The 27299-nt window shown below is 44.0% G+C and overlaps 1 protein-coding gene across 1 annotated transcript in view; it reads left to right on the top strand.

Moving 5' to 3' along the window:
- antxr1c (ANTXR cell adhesion molecule 1c) overlaps positions 1 to 27033 on the top strand; it is a 50449-nt gene extending 23416 nt beyond the window's left edge. The window contains exons 10-18 of the mRNA XM_078278718.1: positions 51 to 149; positions 1061 to 1130; positions 6381 to 6459; positions 10428 to 10523; positions 10750 to 10788; positions 11023 to 11121; positions 11265 to 11432; positions 13567 to 13647; positions 22591 to 27033. Coding sequence (XP_078134844.1) covers positions 51 to 149; positions 1061 to 1130; positions 6381 to 6459; positions 10428 to 10523; positions 10750 to 10788; positions 11023 to 11121; positions 11265 to 11432; positions 13567 to 13647; positions 22591 to 22848 — 989 coding nt within the window. The 3' untranslated portion in view covers positions 22849 to 27033. The remainder of the gene's footprint in view (positions 1 to 50; positions 150 to 1060; positions 1131 to 6380; positions 6460 to 10427; positions 10524 to 10749; positions 10789 to 11022; positions 11122 to 11264; positions 11433 to 13566; positions 13648 to 22590) is intronic.
- Positions 27034 to 27299: the final 266 nt, after the last annotated feature.

The raw sequence follows: 27299 nt of genomic DNA, 5'->3' as shown, positions 1-27299 counted from the left end.
TTTTTCTTGCCAAAGAGTGTGAAACATGGTATTGTGTGTCGTGTGACCAGAGTCTTTCCAAGTGGTGGTGAGAGGAAACGGTTTCCTCCACGCCAGGAACATCAACCAGGTGCTCTGCAGCTTCAAAATCAACGACACCATTACAGTCAGTGAGTACGCCGACACTGTGCCTTTGTCTTTGAATGTAAACCCAACCTGTCCATAACAAGGTTTATACCAGTCTCTGTTTGGGTCATTTGTAGTCTTTTTGTCAGTGTATGAACCTCTTTGGAAAGTGTATTTTGGAAAAATAACCAACGGATACACTCTATGACTGTATATTAATACAATGTATATTTTCAATATGAATGCAACTTCATCATACATCTAATACTATGGCAGGGAAATAGTCAAATTCAAATGTAAAAAATATTGGCACAAAATATCAGCTTTTGGCAATATTCATTTTGAAATATCTATATAGTATTATAGTCTATATTATTAGTATTAAAGTCTTTTAAAGCACATAGGGATCAAACTAGCTGTTTCACCTTCACAAGTAGCTTTTTATAGGCTGGGTAAACCCAGCCCGATCTGCCGGCGATTCGATTTCGCCCTGCAGCTCAGGCTGGAAACCTGTACGTTTTTCTGTCCTGCTTCCATTACTAATCTGCGGGGACCAATCACAAATCCACCTGGCGCGCTATTGGCGGGTTTAACACGATGGCGATAGAGAAGCGACCAAGCAGCTTCTTGTTTACATTCAACATGGTGGCCGCCGAAGCGCAGCAACCCGTTGATGCCCGCTGTCGCTGCTACATCACCCGGATATCGTTGGTCTGATTGGTTGAAGGACTATCCAAATGCGTACAGAGTCATTTGAACTATGCCCGTTGATCACGCCTCTTGTGCAGTAGAAAATACAGAGCAGACTCCCCAGACTAATGTTCAATCTTAACAGATTGAGCTTGGTCTGGTGATAGCCAGACTAAGCTTTTTACTGAGTGTCCATACCTTACGGAGGAGTCTACTTTGGAGGAGCATACATTACATTTATTAAAATGTTGCCTTTGCCTCCTAGATGAAAAGCCGGCTGGTGTCGAAGACACATTCCTACTGTGTCCAGCTCCTGTCATCGATGAAGTTGGGAAGTAGGTGCCTCTTTTCCATGACTTCAGATTCATCTTAGATCACATTCTTTGCTTCAAACACAAAAGAAAACACATGCATGCATATGTACCGGTGTGTACGGGGGAAACAGACCATAAGAAGCCTGCCGCACATTAGCTCTTTTTTTTTTACGATCCCCATCCGAGGGCGCATTCCTCTTTTCTAGATCCAAGTGCAGCTTAGCAAAATACACGGGGCTCTGTAGCCGTGCCAGCACATACAGTGGTAAACCCTTCATGCATCTGTCCTGCTTCTGCCTGAATTAGAACAGAGCGGTGAAAACAACTGGAGACGATTGGTTTTTGACTTGCATTGACACTAAGTAGGTCAAGACTAGAAATGCACAAATCTAAAGTGAATCCCTCCATGACTCGCTTAGTCTTTGATTTTAAATTTGGTTGACAAGAAAAGAGAGCTGACGTTCTGTTTTTCTTCTTTTCTTGCTCACTCCTTTGTCATCAGTGGAGCGAAAGAGGACCGAAACATTTGTTCTTAAAGCTGCACTAAGTCATATTTTTATATTAAACTATAGATCCAACGACTATGTTTATTGTGAAAGAGGGTCACTCCTAGTGACAAACCCACGGAAAATGATCAGCCAGATCTGCAGTTCCTCTCAGCTCTGTTGAGCATTTTAGCATCTTTCAGCTCATTGGTTTGTATGACCCACATAGTTACTGTTTTGGTCGTGCTGCTCACACGAGTCACTTCCAGCTGCAGCAGGCAGCTGTTTTCTGTGAAAAAAAGTACACTGTCTGCTACCTGCCCAACCATTTGCTAACATGTTCACCATAACAACTTTAAAAGACAATAATGTGTCAATGTGTAAAGCTCGTTACGGCGCCCTTAAGTGGTTCAAGCAGCGTTAGAGGCTTTCAAACATACAAGACAATGCCCAAATGTACCATATACAACTAAGTATAGTTCTGTACGTTTGTGTCATCTTGGTACGTGTACTTTACATGATTAAGGAGAATCCTTGTGCCTCCATGAGCCTCATTGGACACTTAATGGGACTGTATGATCATTTCTGTTCTTTGTTTAACAACCTGCCTGGACTGTGAGAAAACACACATTTTGTCTTCAGTTGTAGTATACCGCTGTGAGATCTGATTGTAAGTGGATTGTATTTGTTAGTTCAGGATCAGGATGTCTATTGACATTACATTTCAAATACAGTATGTGTCAATCCCTTCGATGTTCTCTGGCTCCCTGGAGGAAAAGACGGAGGCAGCGGGATGTGAAAACTAAGACAACTGAGGTTGTTTGACTCAAACATTCACCACACGACAGTCGCGCAATTCTCTGGTGCAAACCGAGCTGCCGGCCAGAGTCGCTTTTCATCAGCTGGTGTATTCTCTTTTTAGAGCCAGGCCATGTTCCAACGCCAACAATCCGCAAACCTCTCTAACCTAAGTATTTATGGGGAGAAAAGTACAACAGGCCGCAGAAGAGACGGTTCAGTGGACAGTGGTTTAAGACTTTAAACTACACGGAGAGACAAAAAGTCAACATTAGACCCTCTTTTCACACACTTTCTTGACCTGTAATGGTATTTCTATTGGTCATAGCCGCATACTTCTATAATTATACAAATTCCTTCCTTTTATTCTCCCATAGAAGTTATAAATCCAATTGACAGTTAATATTTGCCTTGTCAGTGGTGTGGAAAGATAGAGCATTTGATTTGAACTGTAGTGAGGAGGAAAGATTTAACTCTGAAGCTTTAATCGATACCTTAAAAGGGTTGTAAAACCTCCCTTAAACTTCCCATTAAGCCAGTTCAGTCCTGCCTTTGTGTATCTTTTCTGTTCTTGCCGTTGATGTCATAAACTTTCCATCCTAGTAACACTTCACCTCCCGACTCTCCACTCCCAAACTTATCTTTTTTCCCCTCCCCCCTCCCTGTTCTCTCCACCTCTGTCTTCGGTGGTGCCACGGTGGCTCTTTTCACCAACTGCTTTGCCTCGCTTGGTTGTTTTTCAGCCCCCCCTCCACCCTCTTTCTGCCCGTCTGTCTGTTTTTTTTGTCTCTGTATCTGTCTTTTATTTATCTCTGACTTTCTTTCATCCCCTGTCAGTCTCCCACTCTCTTTCAACAGTCTCCTTGTCCAGTTTTGGCTGATCAAAGCCATGGAGAGGTCTGGCCTGGCCTTTTGAAGTGTGTGTGTGGCCATGTGTTTGTATGCAGCTTGATTCTCAGCAGGGTGGAAAACCTTTAGAGAGAGGGTTTAAACTGCTTCATTACAGTAATACTCAGACTAATGAAGTTACATTTTGACTAATTAGCCGCTGCTCAGATCATGAAACTGTGGAGGCAAATTTGACAATTTTCTTGTCACTTCACCCAAAATCCAACTTGTATCATTGCTGCAGTGCAATCTGGTCTATATGTGGATAGTTCAGGTATAGAAATTGGTCTCTCTGCTTCTCTGGATGTGGCATCATGTCATCTAGTTTGGCCAGTTATACAAAGGGGGGAGGGGGGAGGGGAGTAAATAAGTCACGCTACCTTTCTGAGTGTTGTTAAGTGTTTTAAAGGAAATGGCGATAGGTGTAAACCGAGCCCTGGGTATCCTGCTCTGCCTTTGAGAAAATGAAAGCTCAGATGGGCCGATCTGGAATCTCCCCTTATGAGGTCATAAGGGGAAAGGTTACCTCCCCTTTCTCTGCTTTGCCTGCCCAGAGAATTTGGCCCGCCCATGAGAAACAGAGAGAGACATCATGGCTTGCAAACGAGCGAAGCATGGCAGTTGGTCAAGGCTACACCCCCACCCTCCACCTTGCCCCCCCTCTCTCCTCCTCAATAGCATTTAAAGCTACAGACACAGAAATGGCACGTCCTAAGGAAAGCTCATTGTGGGACTGGCTCTAGTGGCTGTAATTCTGCACTAAGGCTGAATTTTGGGAAAGAGACATTATATACAGTACTAGGGGACCACTAAGACCTATATAAAAGAGACTTCAGATACAGTATTAGGGGACCACTAAGGCCTATATAAAAGAGACTTCAGATACAGTATTAGGGGACCACTAAGGCCTATATAAAAGAGACTTCAGATACAGTATTAGGGGACCACTAAGGCCTATATAAAAGAGACTTCAGATACAGTACTAGGGGACCACTAAGGCCGATATAAAAGAGACTTCAGATACAGTATTAGGGGACCACTAAGGCCGATATAAAAGAGACTTCAGATACAGTATTAGGGGACCACTAAGGCCGATATAAAAGAGACTTCAGATACAGTATTAGGGGACCACTAAGGTCTATATAAAAGAGACTTCAGATACAGTATTAGGGGACCACTAAGGCCGATATAAAAGCATCCAAAAAGCCTTTAATGTAGATTTTTCTTTAAAGCCGGGGCGACCCACACCACCTAAATGAGTGACAGTTGAACTCTAGTGTAGTGTAGTGTTTTGTATGTGTGTGTGCGTGTGCGTGTGTGTGTGTGTGTGTGTGTGTGTGTGTGTGCGTGTGTGCGTGTGTTTATGTTGGGACCGCCTGCCCTGTCTGTTGAACTTCCTTGCTTAACAGCTGTCAGACAGGGTGCCCTACAACTAACATTTCCTCCGCACTCCTTTATTTCCTCCACATCCTCAAATTCACACGGGTCAGTTTCCTCTGGCTCCTTCTTCTCTTCTCACCATTTCTTTTGTTTCTGTTCCAGGTTTCTGGGCTTTCTTCTGACTGAAATACACCCAGTAAACGATTTAATTATAAGGCTGGCAATATTTTTGCAATTTCATTCTTACAAAAACCAACAATGTACAAAGTGTTGCCTGTGTTATATCTCCAACACTGGGCAACTCACACCAAAATAATCTAGATTGATAAATATTACTACAGGTAAGAAGGAAAATATGTATTTTGGATTTTGGGGTGAACTGTCCTTTTAAGACTGTTTTGAAGTTTCAATCCCTTAGTGCCCAGCTGTTTGTCGTCAGCAAGGTATGTCTGTTGTTGATCATTAACTTCTCCCACTAGCCCAGCTCTTCTCTCTCTCTGGCCTCCTTTTTAAAAACCCAGACAGACAGCTCACTGAGTCAGAGTAAAGACTAAAGGTTTATCGGTCATGTGGCCTGCTTTCCGTCTGCCAGACCTCATTCACATCCACCTGGTCTCCTACCGAATAAGAACTGGGGGTGGGGGCTGTTTACAACATGTGCTGTTGTTCATCCACATCTGAACGAGAACAGGCTCCAAAGAGGCGACTGGAGGTCACGTGAAATTCTCCGAATTGTTTTTCCCCACTCGGAGAAGGAAGGGATTCTTCAGACCATCAAGAGAGACTCATGCCGTTCCAAAAACTCTAAGAAGGCTAGTAGAGGAGTTTGGACATGGTTAAGATTAGACTAGATTGGAGGGTGGGCAGAGGCATTGTTTTGATTTAGGGTTAGGGTTAGACGTGTTTTGAGTTCGTCCATTATAGAAGAGAGGAGAGAAGTTCTACTTTGGTGTATTTTACATTCCATAAAGGAAATTGTTTTGTAGCTCCAAGTTGAGATCATAGACTGGATGTAAAGAGGGCGAGTTGCAGAGATTGAAATTAGTATGGTGTCATGTCTTGAAAAAATACTTGCCCAGAACCATAAAAACTAAATCTGAACAAGCAGGGTTTTTTTTCTCTCCATTTCTTCGAAGTTCATCTCCCCCCTTGGCCTCCGTGCTTGCTGTCACACCTACAGTTTGTTTATTCTCCTCTGGTTTTTAACCACGGTGGAAAACTTTGGTATTTGGTTCATTTGGGTTCAAATTGCTCGATTACAAGTGAAACAGGACTTGTAAACAAAAGTCACTGGACTCACCAAGTAGCTTATTTATTGGACACAGTTTTAGTAACGTGTTCTCCTGCCAGGTTAGAGTTTGGCGACTGTTTGGCTGTTTTTGGAAGTCTAGTAACCTTTGAAAAAATAACTGAATTGGAGCATTAGTCAAGACGTCTCTTAGTTCTTTGACTCGTAGTCCCTCATGTTCTGTGGCTGTTTCCTGTTGGTTCAAATTACATTCTCACTTCTAACAAACTACCTGAAGGTTTGCAGGCCATTCGGTGACGTGCTTTGGTGTGATCCAAAGTTCATATGACATCATTCTGGTCAAGCGAACAGCTTAAGAAGTAACTGCTTCTGGCTAAATAAACTGCTCCAAACATGCTTGTTTTAAGGTTACATCCCAACATGAAGATCCAGTACTTACTTGCCGTGCGTGTGTCTGTTGTTTTGTTTCAGGGTGATTTATCTCCAAGTGAGCATGAATGACGGTCTGTCGTTCATCAGCAGCAACGTGCACATCACCACCACAGAGTGTGTAAGTCCCCTGTTCATGCATTTAACCTGCATTACTACTGCAAGATTATTCATCATTCAACATGTGGTTCGGTAGAATCATATAAGTGTCTATCAAAACTCGTAATTTCACAAATATCCTCAAAAATGTTAGCCTAGAAATCTAGACGTACGGCAGCAATTCTCTGTTGGCTTGCGAGCTGGAAAAACCAAACTGTAATCAGGCCAATCACATCGTGTATAGAGTCGGTGGGCGGGATCCATGCTACTTGAAAACAAAGAAGATGGCTGCTGCTGCTGGCTAACAGCGGTCTGGAAGACTTGGAGTTAAGCTTTTCTTTGAGAAAAGAACAAAGAACGGCACTGAACTCGCTCTGACTACGTCACCTTCTTCGTTACTCTTCGTTGGTTGTAGCGCTGTCCTATAGCATGCAGAGGGAATTTGAAAGACAACCGTTTATCCCGCCCCTCGGATTGAGCCCTGCCAATGGTGTGTTCCCAGACCCAACATCTTGATGTGGGTCTGGCTTGTCAGGCTACAAAAATGTCAAATAAAGTGCAATAAAAATGGAACATCTTTGCACCTGATTAGAGTGTAATAATTGTGTTTAAATTATTGTCTATACCAGTGTTGTTTCCTCCAAACTGGTGATGAACACTCTTGGGATTTGTATGTTTATGATCAAATTTCCATTTCTTCTTGTGTTGCATGTGGTTTCCACTCTTCTTCCTTCTGCTTCTTCTGTCCTCTCCAAACTCACCTCTTTTCCTACACATTTGTTGTTTTGTTCTCTGCAGTGACTTTCCTTACCCCCCCCTTTATCTCTTTCATCTTCCCTTTCTCAATTTTGTTATTTTCCCTCCTTTTTTCGGGAGCCAAACCACAGGGGTTTGTAGTAGCCACCCACTCAAAAAAAGATCCTCTGAATACCCCCCCCCCCCACACACACACACACACACACACACACACACACACACTCGTGTGGCATGAGACAAAAGGTTAAAGAAGCCGGTTCCTGACTGTGAGGCTTGCCTGTTCAATCTCAACATTTTGTCTGTGAAAGTGAAAGAGAAGCATCAACTGGAGTGTCCTTGTGCAAAAGCATTTCCCCTTGCTCAATGGTGATCTCTTGTAGCCCCCAGGTGTGTGAATGTACAGTATATAACCGTGTCAGCAGGATGGAGCTTTATTCCCTGAAAACCAAGATTAAACAAGATTCAATTCAAGACAATTAAAAGCAATTTAACAAAATAAAACACGTATGTTTGAACATATGGGCCGGAGCCACAGCAGCTTCCCACCCTGCCGAAAGGAAACATGCTCTTTGAAGCTGTTCTCCCTCAGTCAATGTGACATCATATCCATGAAAACACTGTAAATTCAAACAGCTGCGTTGTGGTTCATGATATACAGAGCCCAATTAGACATACCATTGCAATTAGCTGCTTCTCGCCACTAAACTAAACCATATAGGCTGAAGTCACACCAGGCTCAAGGATGCACGACAAGTTGCTAACTTGTGAAAGGCCTGGTGCGACAAACAACATGCAAGCTAAAGTCTGTGGATAAATCAAGAGTAAAAACAAACTCCACAAACACAGGAGACCCCTCCCCAAATCCTCCCAAAGTGCCACTTTGAGTAGCCTTTGTAGTTAGTCCACAAAATGTGCCCATTTAGCATGAGATTTAGCATGAGAAAACACACACTAGTGTGTGCAAGATTGACAAGCTAAACCATTACTTCACCAATTCTGCTCGACAGCTGTTGAAAGTTATAATAAACTGGCTGATTGGAAAATTTCAGAGAAATAATAATGATGTTCCAGAGACTTTCTACGACGGACCCCACTGCTGAGTTCAGTTAAATCCCCCCTGTGTCTCTGCCACAAGATAGATAGAGGAAAGTCTAACCACATGTGATCCTCATCTGTGGTCTGTAATGGGAACCACGTTTGTTTCTCGGACGCCTGCCTCGCTTAAAGTGAGCAAACTGATGGATTCATTCGGGGATCCCACAGCTTACAGTTACCACTGTCATCGAGAAAAACAAGAAAATGAATATTTAAAGTGGCAGAACTGACGAAGAAAGTACTATTAGTATTATTACTGGATGTACAACATCCTCTGTTTCTAATATTACTGCTCCTTTTTTTATTCCCACTACTACTTCTGTTACTCCCACTACTTCTGGTGGCTTACTTTTACAATTTCTTGTCTTCCCTCCTCCACTACTTATGGCATTTTTCCATGACATGGTACCTGCTCGACTCGCCTCGACTCGACACACTGTGCGTCCGTTTTCCATTGCAGATTTTAGTACCGCCTCAGCGTGGCTGGTCGTCTTATATGCCGGCTCGACACACACACCAGCGCACAAGTATTAACATCAGGCCACTTGAGCTTGTTTTACAGTTCTGCGGAGGCTCCACGCAGAGCTTTCGCCGTAGCCTTTGTAAGTGGCCTGATGTTTATACTTGTGCATCGAGCAGGCATGTGTGTGTACGTAGGCTATGGCGAAAGCTCTGCCTGGAGCCTTCCCAGAACTGTAAAACAAGCAGCGCCGCAGTAAACTGCCGTGACCTAACGCGACACACACACAGAACGTCGAAGATGTGTTGTTGTTGCCACAGCCAGAAGACACATTTTGTTTCAAATTAAGCTGGAGGCAGCAAAAAAAAACACAGCTGGCTAAACTATTTAAAAATGGCGGGTTTGTTCAGGACACCCCCGTCTGTCGCTTTCACGTCACCTTTTGGTATCGGCTCAGCTCGCTTGGAACCTCGACGGAGGTGGTACTAAAAAAAGTACCTGTTAGCAGGTACCAGGTACTTTTTTTCGTAATGGAAAACCAAAAAAGGCGAGTAGAGTCGAGGCGAGTTGAGCAGGTACCATGTAATGGAAAAGCGCCATTAGGGGACAGCATTGTCCAACTCGGTAAATGTGGGCGGAAGTTAGCACTTGTGAAGTCAGACTGCCCTGCTTTGGTGCAGTAGTACTGTGCATGTGGTAGTGTTGTAGTTGAGTCACTGTCGAGTCCGAGTCAAGTCTCGAGTCCCCAGTGTTTGAGTCCAGGTCTGAGTCACCAAAGAAGAATCCAAGTTCAGTCCGAGTTGACTCACCATCACTTGAGTTTGAGTCCGAGTCCCGAGTCTCCAGTGATCGAGTCACCAAAGAACAGTCGGAGTCGAGTCAGCTTCGACTCACCATCACCTAAGTTGGAGTCAGAGTCTCGAGTCCTCAGTGATCGAGTCACCAAAGAGGAGTCAGAGTCGAGTCAGAGTCGACTCACCATCACCTGAGTCCCCAGTGTTCGAGTCCGAGTCACCAAAGAAGAGTCTGAGTCAAGTCGAGTCCAAGTCAAGGTCGAGTCATCATTACCTGAGTTCAAGAAAGAGTCACCAAAGAAGAGTCTGAGTCGAGTCTCGAGTCCCCAGTGTTCCGAGTCTGAGTCCAAGTCCGAGTCACCCAAAGAAATCCGAGTCGAGTCATCATTACTCAAGTTCACATCCGAGTAGAGTCTCGAGTCCCTAGTGTCCAAGTCTGAGTCCCTAAAGAAGAATCCAAGTCAAGTCACCATTACCAGCGTTCGAGTCCAAGACTCCTACTCTATTGTGTGTTCACAAACATTTAGCGGTGCTCTTTCCAGCAGTGGATGTAAACTTCCTGACCCGCATCCCTCTGCATCTTTCCAATGTGAACATGTAGTAGGGTGCACGCATCATGAACTACAGTTGCAGGTGGAGGACACACGCCCTGCCCCTGCATCAAACAGTTCCAGACTAAATATAATACTGTCTTCTATGACATTGTTATGACCTATTACACATAAAGGGAGTCCTATTTCATGAATGCTCGAGTCCAAGTCATCAGTCCGCAAGTACTCAATCACTGGCGTGTAGTAGTACTGTACTGATGCGTGTGTGTGTGTGTGTGTGTGTGTGTGTGTGTGTGTGTGTGTGTGTGTGTGTGTGTGTGTGTTTACCCTCTAGTTTGATGGCACCATTCTTCTGATCACCCTGCTGGTGCTGTTCTTGCTGCTGGCCATGCTCTTCATGTGGTGGTTCTGGCCTCTCTGCTGCACTGTGGTAAGGGACCTAAACTACTTTCAGGAAGTGGTTGATTTTAAGAAGTAACACGTGAATTACAGTTATCCAGAGCTTCAAAGAGGTTCGTCTAAACTCCAAAGAGCAAACAGGGGTCCTAACAAAGAAAATATTAAAACCCTTAAGAGGTCCTCTGAGACGTGTAGCAGCTAATGTGATTAATGTGTTTGTGAAAAGCTAAACAATGTCATCTCTTATTGTTCCACAGGTGATCAAAGAACCACCTCCTCCACCTCCACCTGAGCCCGTGAGTCAAAACACACACACACACACACACACACACACACACATATTTACCCACCAACTCTGTAAGTAAACTTACTTATAGTATAGTTTTAAAAAGCAACAATGAAATAAACACAGTCATTTCAATAAATGTGATACAAATGTAGCAGAGTTGATTGATACAGTACGTGTGTTAGAAAGTATATAAGAGAGGGAATAAAATGTTTTTTTTGTGTAATCATTATTTGTGTTTTAGGAGTCAGATGACGAAGACGGCCTGCCCAAGAAGAAGTGGCCCACTGTGGATGCCTCATATTACGGAGGAAGAGGAATCGGAGGGATCAAGAGGATGGAGGTGAGAAGATGTCAAGAACACAGACAATCATGATTAAATCTAAAACCACCCAAATAAAACGGAGGGGGGGAAACTGGACCACTTTAGATGACATTCGCCGCCTCTTTTGTGCTGTATATTCACGTACTGTCTGCTGTCTGTAGGTGCGTTGGGGAGGGAAGGGCTCGACCGAGGAGGGGGCTAAGCTGGAGAAGCCCAAGAACGCCGTGGTGAAAATGCCGGAGCAGGAGTACGAGCCCTTCGAGCCCAAACCTAAGAAACCCCACAACAAGAAGGCGCCTCAGAACCGGAAGTGGTACACGCCCATCCGGGTAAACACAGACTCAGTTTCTCTTCAGCTCCAACAGACAATACATGTTGTCATTCAGTTGACTTATTGATGCATAGAAGCTACAGCGCATCTCACTGGATTCTTGCTGTCCTTTAATGCCAGGATCAGACTACACAAATTTAGCCCGATTTTGACCCGACAGACACGTCGCAGACAAACACTCAAAGTCGTGCCTGATAGTGATGGTCGGGCCCGACTAACTCGTGTCTTTACCTCTCGTAGAGTCACATAATCAAAGATCCACGATCTAATGTCTGGGACGCTTCACGACCACGACGCAGGAAGTCTTGCATGTCAGAATTCTTTTTGTCTTGTTACTTGACCTTGACCAATAGGAAGAGAGAGCGCTCTCTGCCTCTCTGGCGCACATATCTAAACATGAGGCACTGCTGCTGTCTAGTGAAGGAAAGATACACACAGTGCCCATACAGGCTTTTTTTCACGGCAGGGATCGCCCCGCTTCCCAGCATTGCACGCTAGTGGGCTCGCCACTAGCAGTTATCTGTTTCTCTTCACTTTGACCACTCACAAGCAAAGAAAACAGGCTACACCCTCCTGCAACCGCGATCGCTGCACCTGATTGCACGAACGCTACAGTTCAGAAGTGGGGCTCCCGGATTTCAAAACAGACCATAATAGCAGCTTGTTTGCTGCAGTTGCTGAATCTGTATTTATTTCAGATCAATAACGGTCAGTTTAAAAGATTCTCGTGAGTTTTTGAGAGGCTGTTGCTCCACCAAAGCGTTGACTTATGAACCTGCGTGTGATCTTCACGACAGCGCATGATAATCAGTCTGGGGGCTGGTCGGTGTCATACTTGTAGTGTTGCCACTCTTCTGTCCAAGACACAGCAAGACTTTTTGGCAATATATCTGTCTAGTCGGACATAGTGACTAGTCATGAAAGACAAAAACAATCATGTAGTCTGATCCTGGCATAACAAAAAATGTTCAACTTTTCAGGAACTCAGAAATCCGCCTTGTTTACAGTTTAACCATTGTGCGTGTTTGAGCTCTTGCTCAGCGAGTCTGAAATAACTGCGGGTGGCAGAATATTCTCAATCCACAGAAAAAAGAAACTGAACTCCTCCAACTGAAGTTAAAACATGAAAAAGCACCACGACTGGAGCTGCAAAGTTTTGACAAGACAGCGGGGAAGAATAAAGCCTGTTGTGGACATATTTATGTAGAATTAGTTGCATAAGCACAGAATTCTCCAACCATCAATGTGCACACACGGCCAAAGTAATTTGATGGTATTCTCCAGACAGAGAGACATTATTAGACTCGGCGTCAGTGCCGTTTGGGCTATAATCACACACTACAATAACGCTCTGTGTAGCAACACTGGCCTTTCATACAGTAGCAGCACTGACTGTTATCTGTAGACACTGCTACCTCAGGCCTGTTTGTAGGCTGACACAGGCCTACAAACAGAACTGCAGTGATTCATAGTGGCGTTTTACACTGCCCTAACATCACAGTCAGTGTAGGAGAAAGGTGACTTTATACTGTGACTAGTGACTGTGTGTTGGGTGGGTCCTTTTATTAGTCATGGTACTTTAAGATATTGACTTCCTTCCTCTCAAGTACGTGCCACTTAAGCTCAGGAGTCTGCACTTTTTTAGTAAAATCAAATGACAGCAGCATCTTACACCTCCTGTGAGGAAGTAGAATCCATTTATCCTTTTTTTTTTTTTTTCCCCCTCTGGCAGATCGTTGTATTTGTGAAAAGGAATGCTCTGTTAACTGCTCTATTTGTGGCAGCAGTGGAACTGATTCAGAAAGAATTAATATGTCTTAATGTCTTTAGTTAAGCAGACAAGAACCAAAATATGGCCAAGTGACTAATCAGCACCGCTTCAACCAGAGAGGAAGGAACTAATCAGTAGAATCAGCTGCTGCAGTGTTTGTTTGGGATTCAAACCTGCAGACTCTTGGCTTTGAAGGAACGCGGCAGACGGCCGCAGACCAAATGGACGCTGATACAGTAGAAACAGTATTAATAGGATTTGATTAGGTTACGGATGATTGTGGGAGAGTTTGGTGCCCAGATGTGTCCATCAGTTAACACCCCCCCCCCCCCTCCCACCTCCCTTCCTATGTCCTGTACAGGGTAAACTGGATGCTATCTTGGCTCTGTTTCGCCGCGGGTACGACCAGGTCTCCCTGATGAGACCCCAGCCCGGGGATCATGTGAGTACCTCAGCGCTATTTCATTTCATCAAATGCTTTTATCCACACACCCACTCGCCTTCACTTCCCCTGTTCCACATGTTTTGCTTCAACTTTGTCCCTCCTGCTGTGTTTTAGACCTGTGATGACCCACAGTTGCATTGCCCTCTTTTTCCTTTCTTCACCTTTCCTTTCCATCTTCATTCATCCGTCATGTTTTTCTCAGATTCTTTTTACATGTCTCTTCTTTTTGAGATTTTGTTGAGTTCAATGGTTGTTGTTTTTTAAAGGTCCTATGACATGCTGCTTTTTGGATGCTTTTATATAGGCCTTAGTGGTCCCCTAATACTGTATCTGAAGTCTCTTTTATATAGGCCTTAGTGGTCCCCTAATACTGTATCTGAAGTCTCTTTTATATAGGCCTTAGTGGTCCCCTAATACTGTATCTGAAGTCTCTTTTATATAGGCCTTAGTGGTCCCCTAATACTGTATCTGAAGTCTCTTTTATATAGGTCTTAGTGGTCCCCTAATACTGTATCTGAAGTCTCTTTTATATAGGTCTTAGTGGTCCCCTAATACTTGGAGCAGAATTACCATTTCTGTGTCCGTAGCTTTAAATGCTATTGAGGAGGAGAGAGGGGGGGGGAGGGCAAGGTGGAGGGTGGGGGTGTGGCCTTGACCAACTGCCACTTTGCTTGTTTGCAAGCCCATGATGTCTCTTGGTGCGTTCTATTATTTATCCGAGTCGGAGTTCCGACTAGGAAGACAGACGTTGCCTAGCAACACGCACCAACACGCCCCTTTCCTCGGATTTCCGAGCTCGGAACTCGGACAACCGTGAGGACACACGAGCAAGAATTCCGATACGGATTCCAAGATGGCAGCGCCCTGTGTGACTTGTAGTATGAATTGTTGTCATTGTTTTTGGACCGCTTTGGCTGTTTAAATGAAGATTTGAATCACTCGTATTACTGCGATACCTTACTGCGTCCGTTTCACTGCCTGTGGGTATGGGAATCGGTCTTGTTGTGAGTGCAATATTGAATGAAGCCTTGTTTGCTAACGTGGCTAGCGTTGCTAACTCGGCCAGTGCTACCATAGCAACAGCTTTCGGATGCCGTCCATGTTTTTTCTCCGACTCGGACGCGCAAAACCAGTACCAATACCAGAACGCTTGAAGTGTGGAAGTGACGTCATATCCGAGGTCCGAGTCGGTTCGTTGAGAATAATGGAACGGCCCATCTGAGCTTTCATTTTCTCAAAGGCAGAGCAGGATACCCAGGGACGGAGAAACACTGCCAGGGTTTTCCCCCAGTGTATTGCCCCCCACCAGGCCTAAGTCACTGGAAATTATTTTGTAATGTATTTTTAAATACGTTTCTAAACTAGGCGGCTCGGTAGGAAACATGGTCATATTTTCAAATCAACTGGTCAGAATAACTTTGTCAAAATCACAACTTGGAAAGCAAGAAAATATGTGTCTCCTCGTCCTTCCAGAAATGGGTCTTCTTGATCGTACTTGCCATAGGGAAGTTCTCAGTGGATATAAAGGTTTACAGCTTGTGTTGTTGCTGTTGTTTTTGGCGCTGTTGCTTCCATCTGCTCTCTTCTATTTCCGGATCAAAAACCACTGCAGTGGAGTCGGGAGGGGCAGTTATAACCTACGGAGCATGCGCAATCGCGTAGCCCGAGCCTACCCCAGTTAAGGTATATACATGCACCTGTACCCCGGTTACTAAAGGAGTTATCTATGAGAACTCCGATTTTAGCTAGAGGAAGGTGTTAGAGAAACTGTGGTATTGCCTTAACCCAAATATAATCTGTTTTTTAAACTGCATGTAAACGCACTGACAGTTGTGGCGGTCTGCGTCGTCGCGATGTGAAGTTACATTTCTGGGGAGGTGCACGTCAGGCTACAGCGTAGGGTGCGGTGTAGGGTGCATATCTAGGCGTACCTACGGCGTAGATTCAACGCAGGACCATAAATCAGCCTCATGCCACAAAATAATGTGGCATGAAATGCTCCTTGGCCTCGAAAGTAGTGGTGGCTTAGGTCACTACTGTAATCCATCCTTGGGTGGTAGTATTTATCTCAAAAGGGACAAATAAAGCCTGAGAAACCAGTGTTTCCCACAGATTCAAAAGCAATTTGTGGCTGGGGGGGGTTGTAATGTTTGTAACATTATTTATTATACGTTTATTTGATTCACAGCTACTATATAGTGTTTTGACCTCGACAACCCAACTGCATTTTACCGCAAACTTGTGACTAGTTAACTTTCTAAAGCAGGCACAATCGCTTGTTTGCTCAGAGTCGGGTCGGTGATTGTGAATGTGTGATTGTGTAAAGGTGTTCCCGAGATAGATACCAACCTTTCGTGAACTTGTGAATTTCGCCAGCCGTCTTCTCTCCTTTTATGGAGACAGACAGTGTGTGCACGGTGGGCTCGATGGTGTTTTAAGTCTCCAGCGTCGCCTTACAGGCAGCTAACCCTCACCTTAACACTAACATAACTCCTTTGACATAACCATTGCCGCGCTGCCTGGAAGGCGACGTTGGGGGCTAAAAACACCATACACCGCACGGTGGGAGGAGCTGTGTGTGTGTGTGTGTGTGTGTGTGTGTGTGTGTGTGTGTGTGTGTGTGTGTGTGTGTGTGTATGCGAGACACAAGTGACAGAGCGACGGAGGAGAGCAGGGAAAGAAAATGCAGAAGAACGTGTTTTAAATAGCGTTTAAAAAAAAGAAAATGAATACGAAACACAATTGTGCGGCGGCCGGTGTTGATAGTGAGGCGCACCGCCACACATTAGTCTATGTGTGGGAAACACTGGAAACCCAACATTACATTCCAAACTGGCTCAGTTTTAAAAGTCTTCTAATGCGTCTACAGTCTGAAAATGCTTCAGTCATCTGTAGCCATTACTCATCCCGTCCTCCTTCTGTGTCTCCGTCTCATTGACTCCTGGTGTTCCTGTGCTGGTTAACACCTCCGCTGGCCCATCTCCATCCCGTTGAGTCAGCTCACACCTGCTTCACATTAGACGCCATAAATCAGATAAAAAGCAGAACCGCAGCTCGCACCCAGACACATCCTTGTAGTGTTTTTTTCTGATGTGTTCGTGTGTATGAGCTGGTAAAATCTTCTCTCCTCGTTTCATCAGCCACATGGTTTAGTTTTAATGCCTGGAGCCTTTGTATTAAAAAATCCCAAGTTAACAGTTTGGTTTGAATGTGGAGGTCGCTAAGTACAGAAAGCTCTCTCGGGATGTTTTAAATCCCTCTGACACATTCAGCAAAGTCAGTTTTAATATATCAAGGTGATTCTTTATCATTTCCACCTTCACTAATCTTGATGCAGACTGATCTCATTAAGTGGCGTATGTATGACACACCAATTCGTATGCCATTATTGCCGTGTTATCAAGACGCATACTCGCTTTTTAGCGTGTTTAGCAACGCCGTTTGGCCTCTATTGACTTACATTACCTTGCGATTGCGTGTGAATGTACGCCGTAGCGAGTAGTATGAAAGGGCGAAAATACGCATAGGGAGGTTGGTCGGGGGTGGTGGATGGGTCAAACAACACAGGACTTTCACACAGGAGACCGGGGATCGTGTCCCGCGTGTCACGTTTCCTTCGTGTCCCGCGTGTCACGTTTCCTAAACCCAACCGGTTCTTCTTTTCCTAAACCCAACCCGCGTGTGACGTTTCCTAAACTCAACCGTCGCTTTCTTCTTGCGATAACACGTCACGTGGCGTGTATGTTTACGTCCGCTGTATACAACGTAGACATACACGCGGATAACTCAAAATGCGTACAGATAACACGCCACTTGGCTTACGAAAGTGGCCGTGTATGTTTACGCAAAGTCATGATGTCACGTTGCTTGATGGGCACTTTGTAACTGTTGCAGTAGCATACAAACACACCAAAATAAGATGGTGAACATGGGAAACATTATACCTGCTAAACATCAGAATGTTAACATTGTCATTGTGAGCATGTTAGCATGCTCAACAGCAGGGTAGATGCTAGATCGTGTCCAAAGAAGTTTCGAATCGAGAGCAACTGGACTTTGGTTAAAGGTGCTCGAAGTCTTCAGTTCTGACTGAACGGTAGGGAAACCCAGCTATTCAACCTCTGTGGGTTCATTGTCAAGGTGATCGATACGGCTTCGCTGGTTAGTGTTACTGGCTGTTGTAACGACAGCCGTTATGGTCGTTGGAGACACCCAAGGCCACGTCTGAACCACCATTGTCCTCCCTTGGATAACTATGACCTGGATGATTAGGAACCTTTACAGACATCATGCTAGATCGTAGCTGCCAAACATACTGTAACGTAGAGTTTTTCCCGCCTCTATGACATGTAACGTTAGACAGCCAATCACCAGCATTTTTACATCTTGGTATAAGCATGCTGCATGCTTATTGGCTTACTGACGCTGATGAGATTTACTCCTTAGGTATTGAAGTTTGGTACTGAATGACGTGGCATTTTTCGATACTAAGGAGGCAATTCAGTCGGTGCCTAAAAAGTATTGATTTCGGTACCCAGCCCTGAGTCATATGTTCATGTGTAATGAATTATAAAGTAGATTTTTGCTGCGTTTTGGCCTCATATTTATCCACTGCAACGTCACATTGTAATAACTGTGTGTGGCCCAGTTACATTCGGTATCCACTGTCAGTAAGTAGGATCTAGCATCTACCTAAGTACAGCCTTGCAGAGCTGCTAGCATGGTTGAAGACTGAGTCTGCAGGACAGTCTACAGCAGAGATCTTCAACAGGTGGTCCGGGACCCCTAGGGGGTCCTCAGAGTTACTGCAGGGGGGGCCACCAAATTATTAATTTTTTGAAAGTTTATTTTTTTTCATTTAAAATGTTTTATCATGAATCTAACATATTATTAGCAAATATAAGTCAGCCTGTTTGTGAAAACATATTGATAGGCTAACTGGCCTATAGGTAAGGTAGCCACTAAGGTAGCCATCCACAGATAATTAATACTAAGGATCTACTGTGTCACATGTATGTTTAACATTAAAACATGATTTATAATATCATGCCAACAATTATTAATTTGAATAGCTTAGTATTCTATGCACTAAAAAGGAATGTATAAAGGCCTTAGGCCGCCCTAAACGTTACTGTAGGCCCAGTTTAATATGCAACTTAATTTTACACAATTATATATGTAGTAGGAGGTCCCTGCTCCGTCTCACTTTCGGTTAAGGGGTCCTTTGCTTAAAAAACGTTGAAGACCCCTGGTCTACAGCATCATTCTTGAATTCTTCATCCACTCTTCTTCTTCTCTTGCTCCCTTTTCACTTTTCCAAACCCTCCCTCAATCTGTTCTCCACCTTTTCTAGCCCTACTCTCCACAGCCGACTCCCCCACTGATCAGGCCCCGTCCCAAACGCTAATCAAAATCATGCCTTATTAGCAGAAAATTTCCAATGATCTTTTTTAACGGGAATTCCACATTTAAGAGCGTTTTCTTGGCACCAGGAACAGGAACAGACAGGATTGACTTTCAGCTTTTCCTGAGACAAATCAGACAAAAAAACAACGGTCACCATGAGCTTACGATTACATCTTCACCAAAGCAAACTGGCAGTCAGATTAAAAAAAAAAGATTTGGGATTTGATTTCCTTAGTCAACTAATTTCTTGCTGTTTAGCGATGGCTGCTCTGCATGACGCAATGCTTACTTCCTAGAAGTAATCAAGCCTCTCTTTCCACTCAAATGATGTCGCCTCCTCAAGTCATTAGCGGTTTGTAACGAAGCAGCAGAAACCTCTCCCAGGCCAGCAGGCCGCCTCATTTCCAGGTAGTGTAATGTTGTATTTCAAAGAGTGGAAACAAGCGCGGGACACCTCTTCCCTTGCTGTAAGTGTTACCTGAAAAGCTATTTAGTGTTAATTTTTCTGCCACAGTCCCACCCGTAACAGACATTTTAGAGCAGAGTCTCACCCTCCAAAGCTGGCAGACTTTCAAATTAAAAGGAACACTCACTCTTTACATGAGGCAGAGTTGGCCGAGTTCATTCTGGATTCTTCGTTGGTCATTCTGTCGCCAATTGCCACAGCTGAATGTCAGCCATGAGACCGGCCTGGCTACAGTACTGTACAGTGCGTCATGAGTCTGATGTAGTTAGTTCTTACTAATGAATCCAATGACACTAACAAAAACACAAAAAATGTATCTCCTTCTTTAGTGTTCATATCCTGGACTGACTACACGCACACACACACACACACACACACACACACACACACACACACACACTTTCTCCCAGTAGTGAACTCAACAACCCCTCCTCTTGTTTGTGTGTGCGTGAGCCTTTGAGAGTATCATTATAAAGCTCAGTCTCATGGTTTGGCTCACATAGAAACTCAGAACTGTGTGTGTTTTTAATGCCTTTGTGCATTTTGCTTGTGTGCGTGTGTGTGTGTGTGTGTGTGTGTGTGTGTGTACATATACTGTATGTACGTCCATAACCACATAATTTAACCAGTGATAGACCAGAGTTAAGATCACAAGGATGAAGTTATCTACATTTGAGACAGGAGTTTGCCATAATGTGTGTGTGTGTGTGTGTGTGTGTGTGTGTGTGTGTGTGTGTGTGTGCGTGTGCGTGCGTCACCAAACCACATCCATTACACTGACGTCAGGGAGTACAGTATGAGGTAGATCTCTCTCTCTCTCTCTCTCTCGTGCACATAAACACAATCCTCCCCAGGGAAGCATTCAGCTGGCTAAAGGATATGAGGTAATACCTTAGGCAGACAACTGCCAGAACTGTCTCCACCAACCAACCATGTCTCTAACACATACACATACGTTTTGCCCAGGCCTAGACAATTTTATGGCCTTGGTAAGACTGTAGACAGTGGAGGAGGTCAGTGAGAAAGAACGAGCGAGTGTGGCTTTCTTTAATCCAGGAAAATGTTCATAGATTCATAGACGATGTACATGAAGCAAAGCTGTTTTTTTTTTACATGCCCTCCACATGGGGCATGTAAAAAAAAAACAGCTTTGCTTCATTGTCATTGTCAATTTAAAAGTCATTTATTTCTCACACTTTACACGCATTTTAAAGGCCCCTTGTTTTAATAACTAATAGCAATACGGGGGTGTTACTGTACTTGCTTACATAATTAAAGAAAAAGCTTGACACATGCCACTCTCATATCTGTACGCGCTAAATATGTAGCCACCACCAGCAGCCGCTTAGCGTAGCTTAACTTAGCTTAGCACTAATCACCCAGACCTGCTGAAAAAGTAATAAAAAAACCCATTATTTTCAATAAATCCTGCAGTGCTAGATTAGAGAGTTTGTGCGTGTTGCCCAAAGAAAGCACACATCTCCTCTCCGCAGGTATTTTCCATGAGGCAAAGAATTTGAGAAGATCCTCATCCAGGCATTTTTTTTTTTATGTCTAGGAATGCCAGACTGGATAAGTGGCGACAGACCAGAAACTGGTGGTCGCTGTTAGATCCTTGTCCTTTTCTGCTCTGTTTATTCAACTTTTAGTTTTGCTCGGGATGAATGGAATGATTTGTTTGTGACTGTTTTGATTTACTGCCAAATATCGCCTCTATATGACTATATGCGTGATAAAGAGGAGTATGTGGTAGATGTCAAGATGTTTTGGCTAAATGCAAAGGAGGACAAGAGCAGTTGGCTGGAGTAGAGGGCTTTTGAAGAATTGCCTTTTTTAAATTTGGGTTATTATCATTTCTTTCTCTTTCGGGTATTGTTTCCTCTCTTTATCTCCAAAGAGCTTCTCTCCCTCTGTCTTACCCTCTCTCACTTACATTACATTCTATAGTGCTGTATTTGCAAGAATGTTACCCTCCTGTAGATCAACCGTAGTCCCAAAATGGGGCCCTGTCTCCTGTGTTCATTCATGCTTCTTCTCTTTAGACATTCCAGTAAAGAAACGACTTTTAAAAATCAGGTAACACTTTGAGATGGAATGAGCTGTACTCATTCCACACAGCTTTGTGTGTGACATCAATGTCCTCCAATCGTTGGAAGATGTGGACCTGTTGTGGCCCTAGATCAAAAGTCACAGTGCAGATCCACTTTTGCGACACGACTGAAGCGTCGCGACGTAATACATCTGTGGTTGATGCTCCACGCCCCCGACAAGCAGCTGATTGGACGAACGCGTCACGTGGGTCTGGCTACGCCGGATTTTCACAACGACCATCATGGCAGCTCGAAAATAGTTCAACGAAACGTGTTTCTGAAAACTTTTTAAGCGAGAAATAGGCCATACAGTTGCTGAATCTGTCTTCATTTCAGATCGACAAAGGTCAGTTTGAAAGATTTTCGTTTACTTCCATTGCATAGTCGCGTCGCGTTCAACGGATTCATTTGCATAAAGATGGGCATCGGCCAGCTTTTTTTCAAATGCAGCGCCACCTTCCTGGGATGCTTTGCGGGCGCGTTAAAGTCGCTTGACGTCACCCATAGGAATAAAGTGGAGCGCGGCGCAACAGAAGCGTCGCGCGGCCAGGTGGATCTGCACTGTCAGGGATCATTAAAGTCGGTGGGCTTCATCCTCCGGAGACCATGAATGTCTGTATTCAATGTAATGGCAATCCATCCAATAGTTGTTAGGGCTGCTCCATTATGTAAAAAAAAAAAAAAGATTACAATTATTTTGGTCAATATTGAAATCACGATTATTCAACACGATTACTGATTGACTTTTGGAAAGATGTTGCATGTATTGAACTTAAAATCACCAGTGAAAACACCTTGAACTGTGGAATTTCTCTTCATACTTTTCCCGTTCGAACTTTTGTTTTTCATTCAAAACACAAGACAAAATAAAAGGTTTACTTGCAAAACGTAATAGTTGTTGACCTGTAGAAATAGATCCATTCATCACTGGAGCCACACAGATTTTGAAATCTTGCATGTGTCTTTCCTTCCCTTCAGGGTCGATGCATCAACTTCACAAGAGTGAAAGAAGAGTCAGCGGCAGCCAAGGCCCCACCTCGCACCCCGATCCACACCCCCTCACCCCCGCCCCCAGACTACCAGCCGGAGACCCCCTCCCCGTCTCCCACCGCCGCCAGCCCTCCTGCCAGATCACCCCCGTCAGGCCAGGTACCCCCAGGACCGCCACCATCCCGCACCCCCCCGGGGCTTCCCTGTGCACCGCCATCGCGCCCGCCACCCAGCCTCCGAGCCTGAATCACACAGACAAACCCCTCCCTCCTCCCTCCCCCCCAACGCACCCCGCTTTGATATCACAGACTGACCGCTCTGTTGACCCGCTCTTTCACTTTGAAGGCTGTGGTCCTCGCTAAGCCAAAGATACTCCTGCTATAGGCCAAAGATCAGTGTTTTCAATCCCAGTCTTCTGTGTTCCTCTTCTTGTATGGGCTAGAGTGTCAAGTCAAACTGTAAGTTGGCAGTTTAAGTCATTTCAAACATGCTGCCACCAGGCATGATAATGGGGGGGGGGAAAAACGTAGGAAAACCAGGAAAACTGTGTTATTGTTTAAAGGTGCAGTAGGTAAGACTTATAAAACTAACTTTCTGTCATATTTGCTGAAACTGACCCTATGTTCCAGTAGAACTACATGAAGCAGGTCATTAATAGAAATATACGTCTCCTCTGGCTCCACCTACAGTCTGTAGTGGGATTTGCGAAAATCCACAGCTCCCTGTTCAGATGCACCAATCAGGGCCGGGGTGGGTGTCTAACTGCGTATCACTGCTCACGCAAACGCATTCATTCTCCCTCGTGGGGGGAGGGGCTTAGGAGACCTTTTTGGGCTTTAGCGGAAAGGGAGGAGGGACTGAGAAGTTGTTCAAATTTTTTGGCTAAGTCCTGGATCTTCACAATCCTACCTACAGCACCTTTAAGTGGAAAATAAAGAGTGGACCCGCGCCAAATAAAAGCAGTTTGACTTGGCATTGTGCCGCACACAGAGGGTGAACAGGGCTATTCGGGAAAATATTTTAGTCAGTGTTGGCATTTGTGAGATCAGGGAGGATTGTTGCTGGACAGCAAAGCATGTAGGGACAGGAAGTCCAAAAGGGGAATACTGCAGTGGATGAAATTTCTTTGTCGTCTTTATCAACTACTGAGTTAGGCCATTGTCGTCAAGAGTTAAGACGAAAAGTAGGTTGTACATGAAAGTCTTGAGGAACCATGGTAGACCTGCAGAATGGATTGGCTTATTTCTTCATGGCTGTGGTGGTGAATTAGGAGGTTTTCAAAGGAATTGTTAATTGGTCATGTGTTGAGTAACTAAGACAAAACGTGTGAAATGTCGGACATTGTTAATTGTTCTCTGTGCCAAAGGGATTCTTTTTTCTTCACCTTTTTGTGATGTTTTCTTTTATCCAACGCCATGCGGGGAAAATAATCTCTGCCCTTTAAAACAGAAATGATAGTTCCATGATTCTGTGGTCCAGTTGTTGTACCATTCAGTGACAGGGAAGTGTACAGATGTTGTTATATGGAAGGTATGTTTTTACAATATGTGTTTTTGAATGTTAAGTTGGTTGATATCTTTGAGGCTTTGGATTTTGTCCTTAACCACCTTTTCATGTTTCATTGAATTTAGAATACAGCAATATATATATTTTTTATTTTATTTTTTGTTGGTAACTGCGCACATACACTGCTGGACAACTACAGTATGTATTCCTTTTTGTTAGCATTTGGACATTGAAATCGAACAACCAGAAATCACCATTTCTTTATACACAATCCTGATACTGTACTTTGATACCAATATGTTTGTGTTTTTATGTCTTCAGTTTTATCATCACCGGTCACATTGCAACTGCAGGGCAGTTCAAAGAGCATCTAATTTATTTTACTCCCCGAGAGAAACAGAGGAGAGTACTTGAATATCGACAAGGTGTCCAACCACCAAGACGGACACTGTGCGCAGAATTTAGAAACACAACAGCTAACCAGTTAAAAGTCATTTAAGGCTTACCAGCGTTTTCACAACCTCTAAGCTACACTGAAAAACATTTGAAACTGAATGTGATCCCGCCACCGTTAATGTTTAAAAAAAGCAACAGCCAAAAACAAATCAAAACGGTGCGAATCTTGGTGTGTATTACGGTGCCGCGTAGTTCTTGAAAAAAAAGGTGCTGCTATCGCCGTGTACATGTTTGCAGTGACTACATGCAAAATTGGGAGGAGGGTCTGGTTCGTCCACACAGCATTCCGGGTTGGGAGAAAAACGTGCTCTGGTTTATTGGCATTTCTTTAAACCAATCACAATCGTCTTGGGCGGTGCTAAGCACCGGGCAGAGCCACGGTGCTGCTGCAAAATAGTCTCGGGAAAGAACTTGTTTTGGTGGAACATGTGTACGTTCAGAAGTAGTTTTAGCCGTGCAACAGAAAACTCAGATTGGGCAGATAGTCTAGCTAGCTGTCTGGATTTACCCTGCAGAGATCTGAGGAGCAGTTAAAGCAACACTAGAGAACTTTTCCCGCTTCGGTCCCCCTACAGGTTGGAAGCAGAATTGTCCATTACATTACATTATGTAAGTTTGCCAGATCGGGTAGCGGATCTGTAGTTGGAATGAGACATAATGAGACATTACAGACAGCGGTAATGGACAATTTCAGGGGGACCGAAGCGGGAAAAGTTCTTTTAAAATGACAACAAAAAGAAGGTAACGGACTTCCGGGCGAAAAGAGTGACATCCGGTGGAATTTGCGGCGGCACCGGAGCAATCCCGGAGGTGGAACGTCGTGGTTATAGACTAAGGTGGGTGCGATTGTTTGTTTAAAACAAATCGCATTGAAAAGTGACATCCAGATTTATCCACTCACCTGCCAGGTATTTTTGGAAAGTGACCGCCCTTTCCCAAACAATTCGCAATGACGGCTTCTCAGATGGTTCTGTGTAACAAACCATCTGGCTGGTCAGGTTAGGAAAAATGTCTCCCAAAAAAAAACAAGAACCGAACTATGAGATATGGACTTCAAGGTGTAGAAAAGAGGTTTGAAAAATGCTGGTATTTCTTCTGGAATTTTATTTTTTATTTTATTTTGATGTACGTCAATCAGTTATGTCGTGTACCGTTGTGCTACTACATGCATTCCTAATCGCTCTCAGTGCCTTAAAGCTGAGCTGAAAGAATACGTTGCTTCGTTAATGTGTCCAACCACACATATGAACTTTTTGAAAATGTTTTTTAATCTGATTTATAAATCCCAATACAGCTAAATTTAGTTAGAACTGTTTTGAATGACAAGTTGCTACATGTCGCCATCAAATCAAAAGAATTACGATTGGTAGGATTACCTAGCCTGACAAGCCAGACCCACATCCAGATGTTGGGTCTGGGAACTCCCCATTGGCAGGGCTAAATCTGAGGGGCGGGATAAACGGTTGTCTTTCAAATTCCCTCTGCACTCATAGCCAACCAGAGCAACGCTAGTTGATAGATTAAACTTTTGCCGTATCCGGTCGGCAAAACTCCGAACACATCTTCCTTTTTTAAGAATGACTTCAGTGCTTAACTCCAAGTCTTCCAGAGTCGCGGCTAAAGCTGATTCGAAAGACCGCTGTTCTCCAGCAGCAGCAGCAGCCGCCATCTTCTTTGTTTTCAAGTAGCAGGGAATTCACGCGTAACCGTCGCAACTCTGCCGTCCTTATGTTAAGCCCGCCCACCGACTCTATACACGATGTGATTGGCCTGACCAGAATTTGGTTTTTCCAGCTCGCAAGCCAACGAAGAGTTGCTAGACTGATCCTAGCTGCAAATTACATTTGCTGCCGCTAGGGTACGTCTAGATTTCTAGGCTATTAACGATTACCATAAACTAGTTAGACAATCACGTTTTGCTAGCAATTTCTAGCATCACATTTGACTACATTTCCCATAACCCTTTTAGCTTCTGATCAAAAAAAGACACATTTGATTTAAAAAAAAAAAGCTTGGATAGAAACGCAAAGTATAATTACTTTGGACTCGGCAGTGTGCATTTCCTTGTTTTATCTCTGCTCTGATCAGAACATACAGATATGGCTGGTAGATGTTCCACTTATTACTGCAAAACTGTGTTGAACTAAGGTCCAAAAGCATTACTGTTTGAGACTTAAGAGGCTTTGTTTTTTTACAATGTGCTAATTCCGTTCACCTCTGTAACACCCAAGAAAGACATTCAGTATAAACGCAGCATTGACGCAGGATCAGTGTTTAAACTTCTGCAGAGGCTGTCAGAGCTCCATGTCAGTCCTAATCAAGATGAGATGAATTATGTTAATCAGTGTTTTTACACGTATAAACAGCAGTACTGAAGCAAATATGAAAGACGTTAATGATATTTTCTCTTGTTGGTGGACATGAATTGTTTTTTAACAGTATCAATAAAGGTTGACTTCCAAGCTTCTACTGGACAGTGTCTGTGTGTGATTTCTGCTTGGACTCTTGTGTAACACAGGAGTCAGTGTCTCGCCTGTCTAATTTCCCTTTTTTGCAGCTCCACCCCAGCAGGTTTGGACAGTCGATAAGTGTACCATTCACAGTTAGCCCTGTGTACTACCCACACACGCATTTTGGCTACCGTCACGAGCTGGAATTACCAAGCTTTTGGCTATGCTCCAGGTCCTGTTTAGCTTAACCTATTCATATTAAACTGATACTATAGCTGCAAGGAG

The sequence above is a fragment of the Sander vitreus genome, chromosome 21, assembly GCF_031162955.1.
Source record: "Sander vitreus isolate 19-12246 chromosome 21, sanVit1, whole genome shotgun sequence".
Lineage (NCBI taxonomy): Eukaryota > Metazoa > Chordata > Actinopteri > Perciformes > Percidae > Sander > Sander vitreus.
This window is presented reverse-complemented; position numbering and strand designations above follow the sequence as displayed.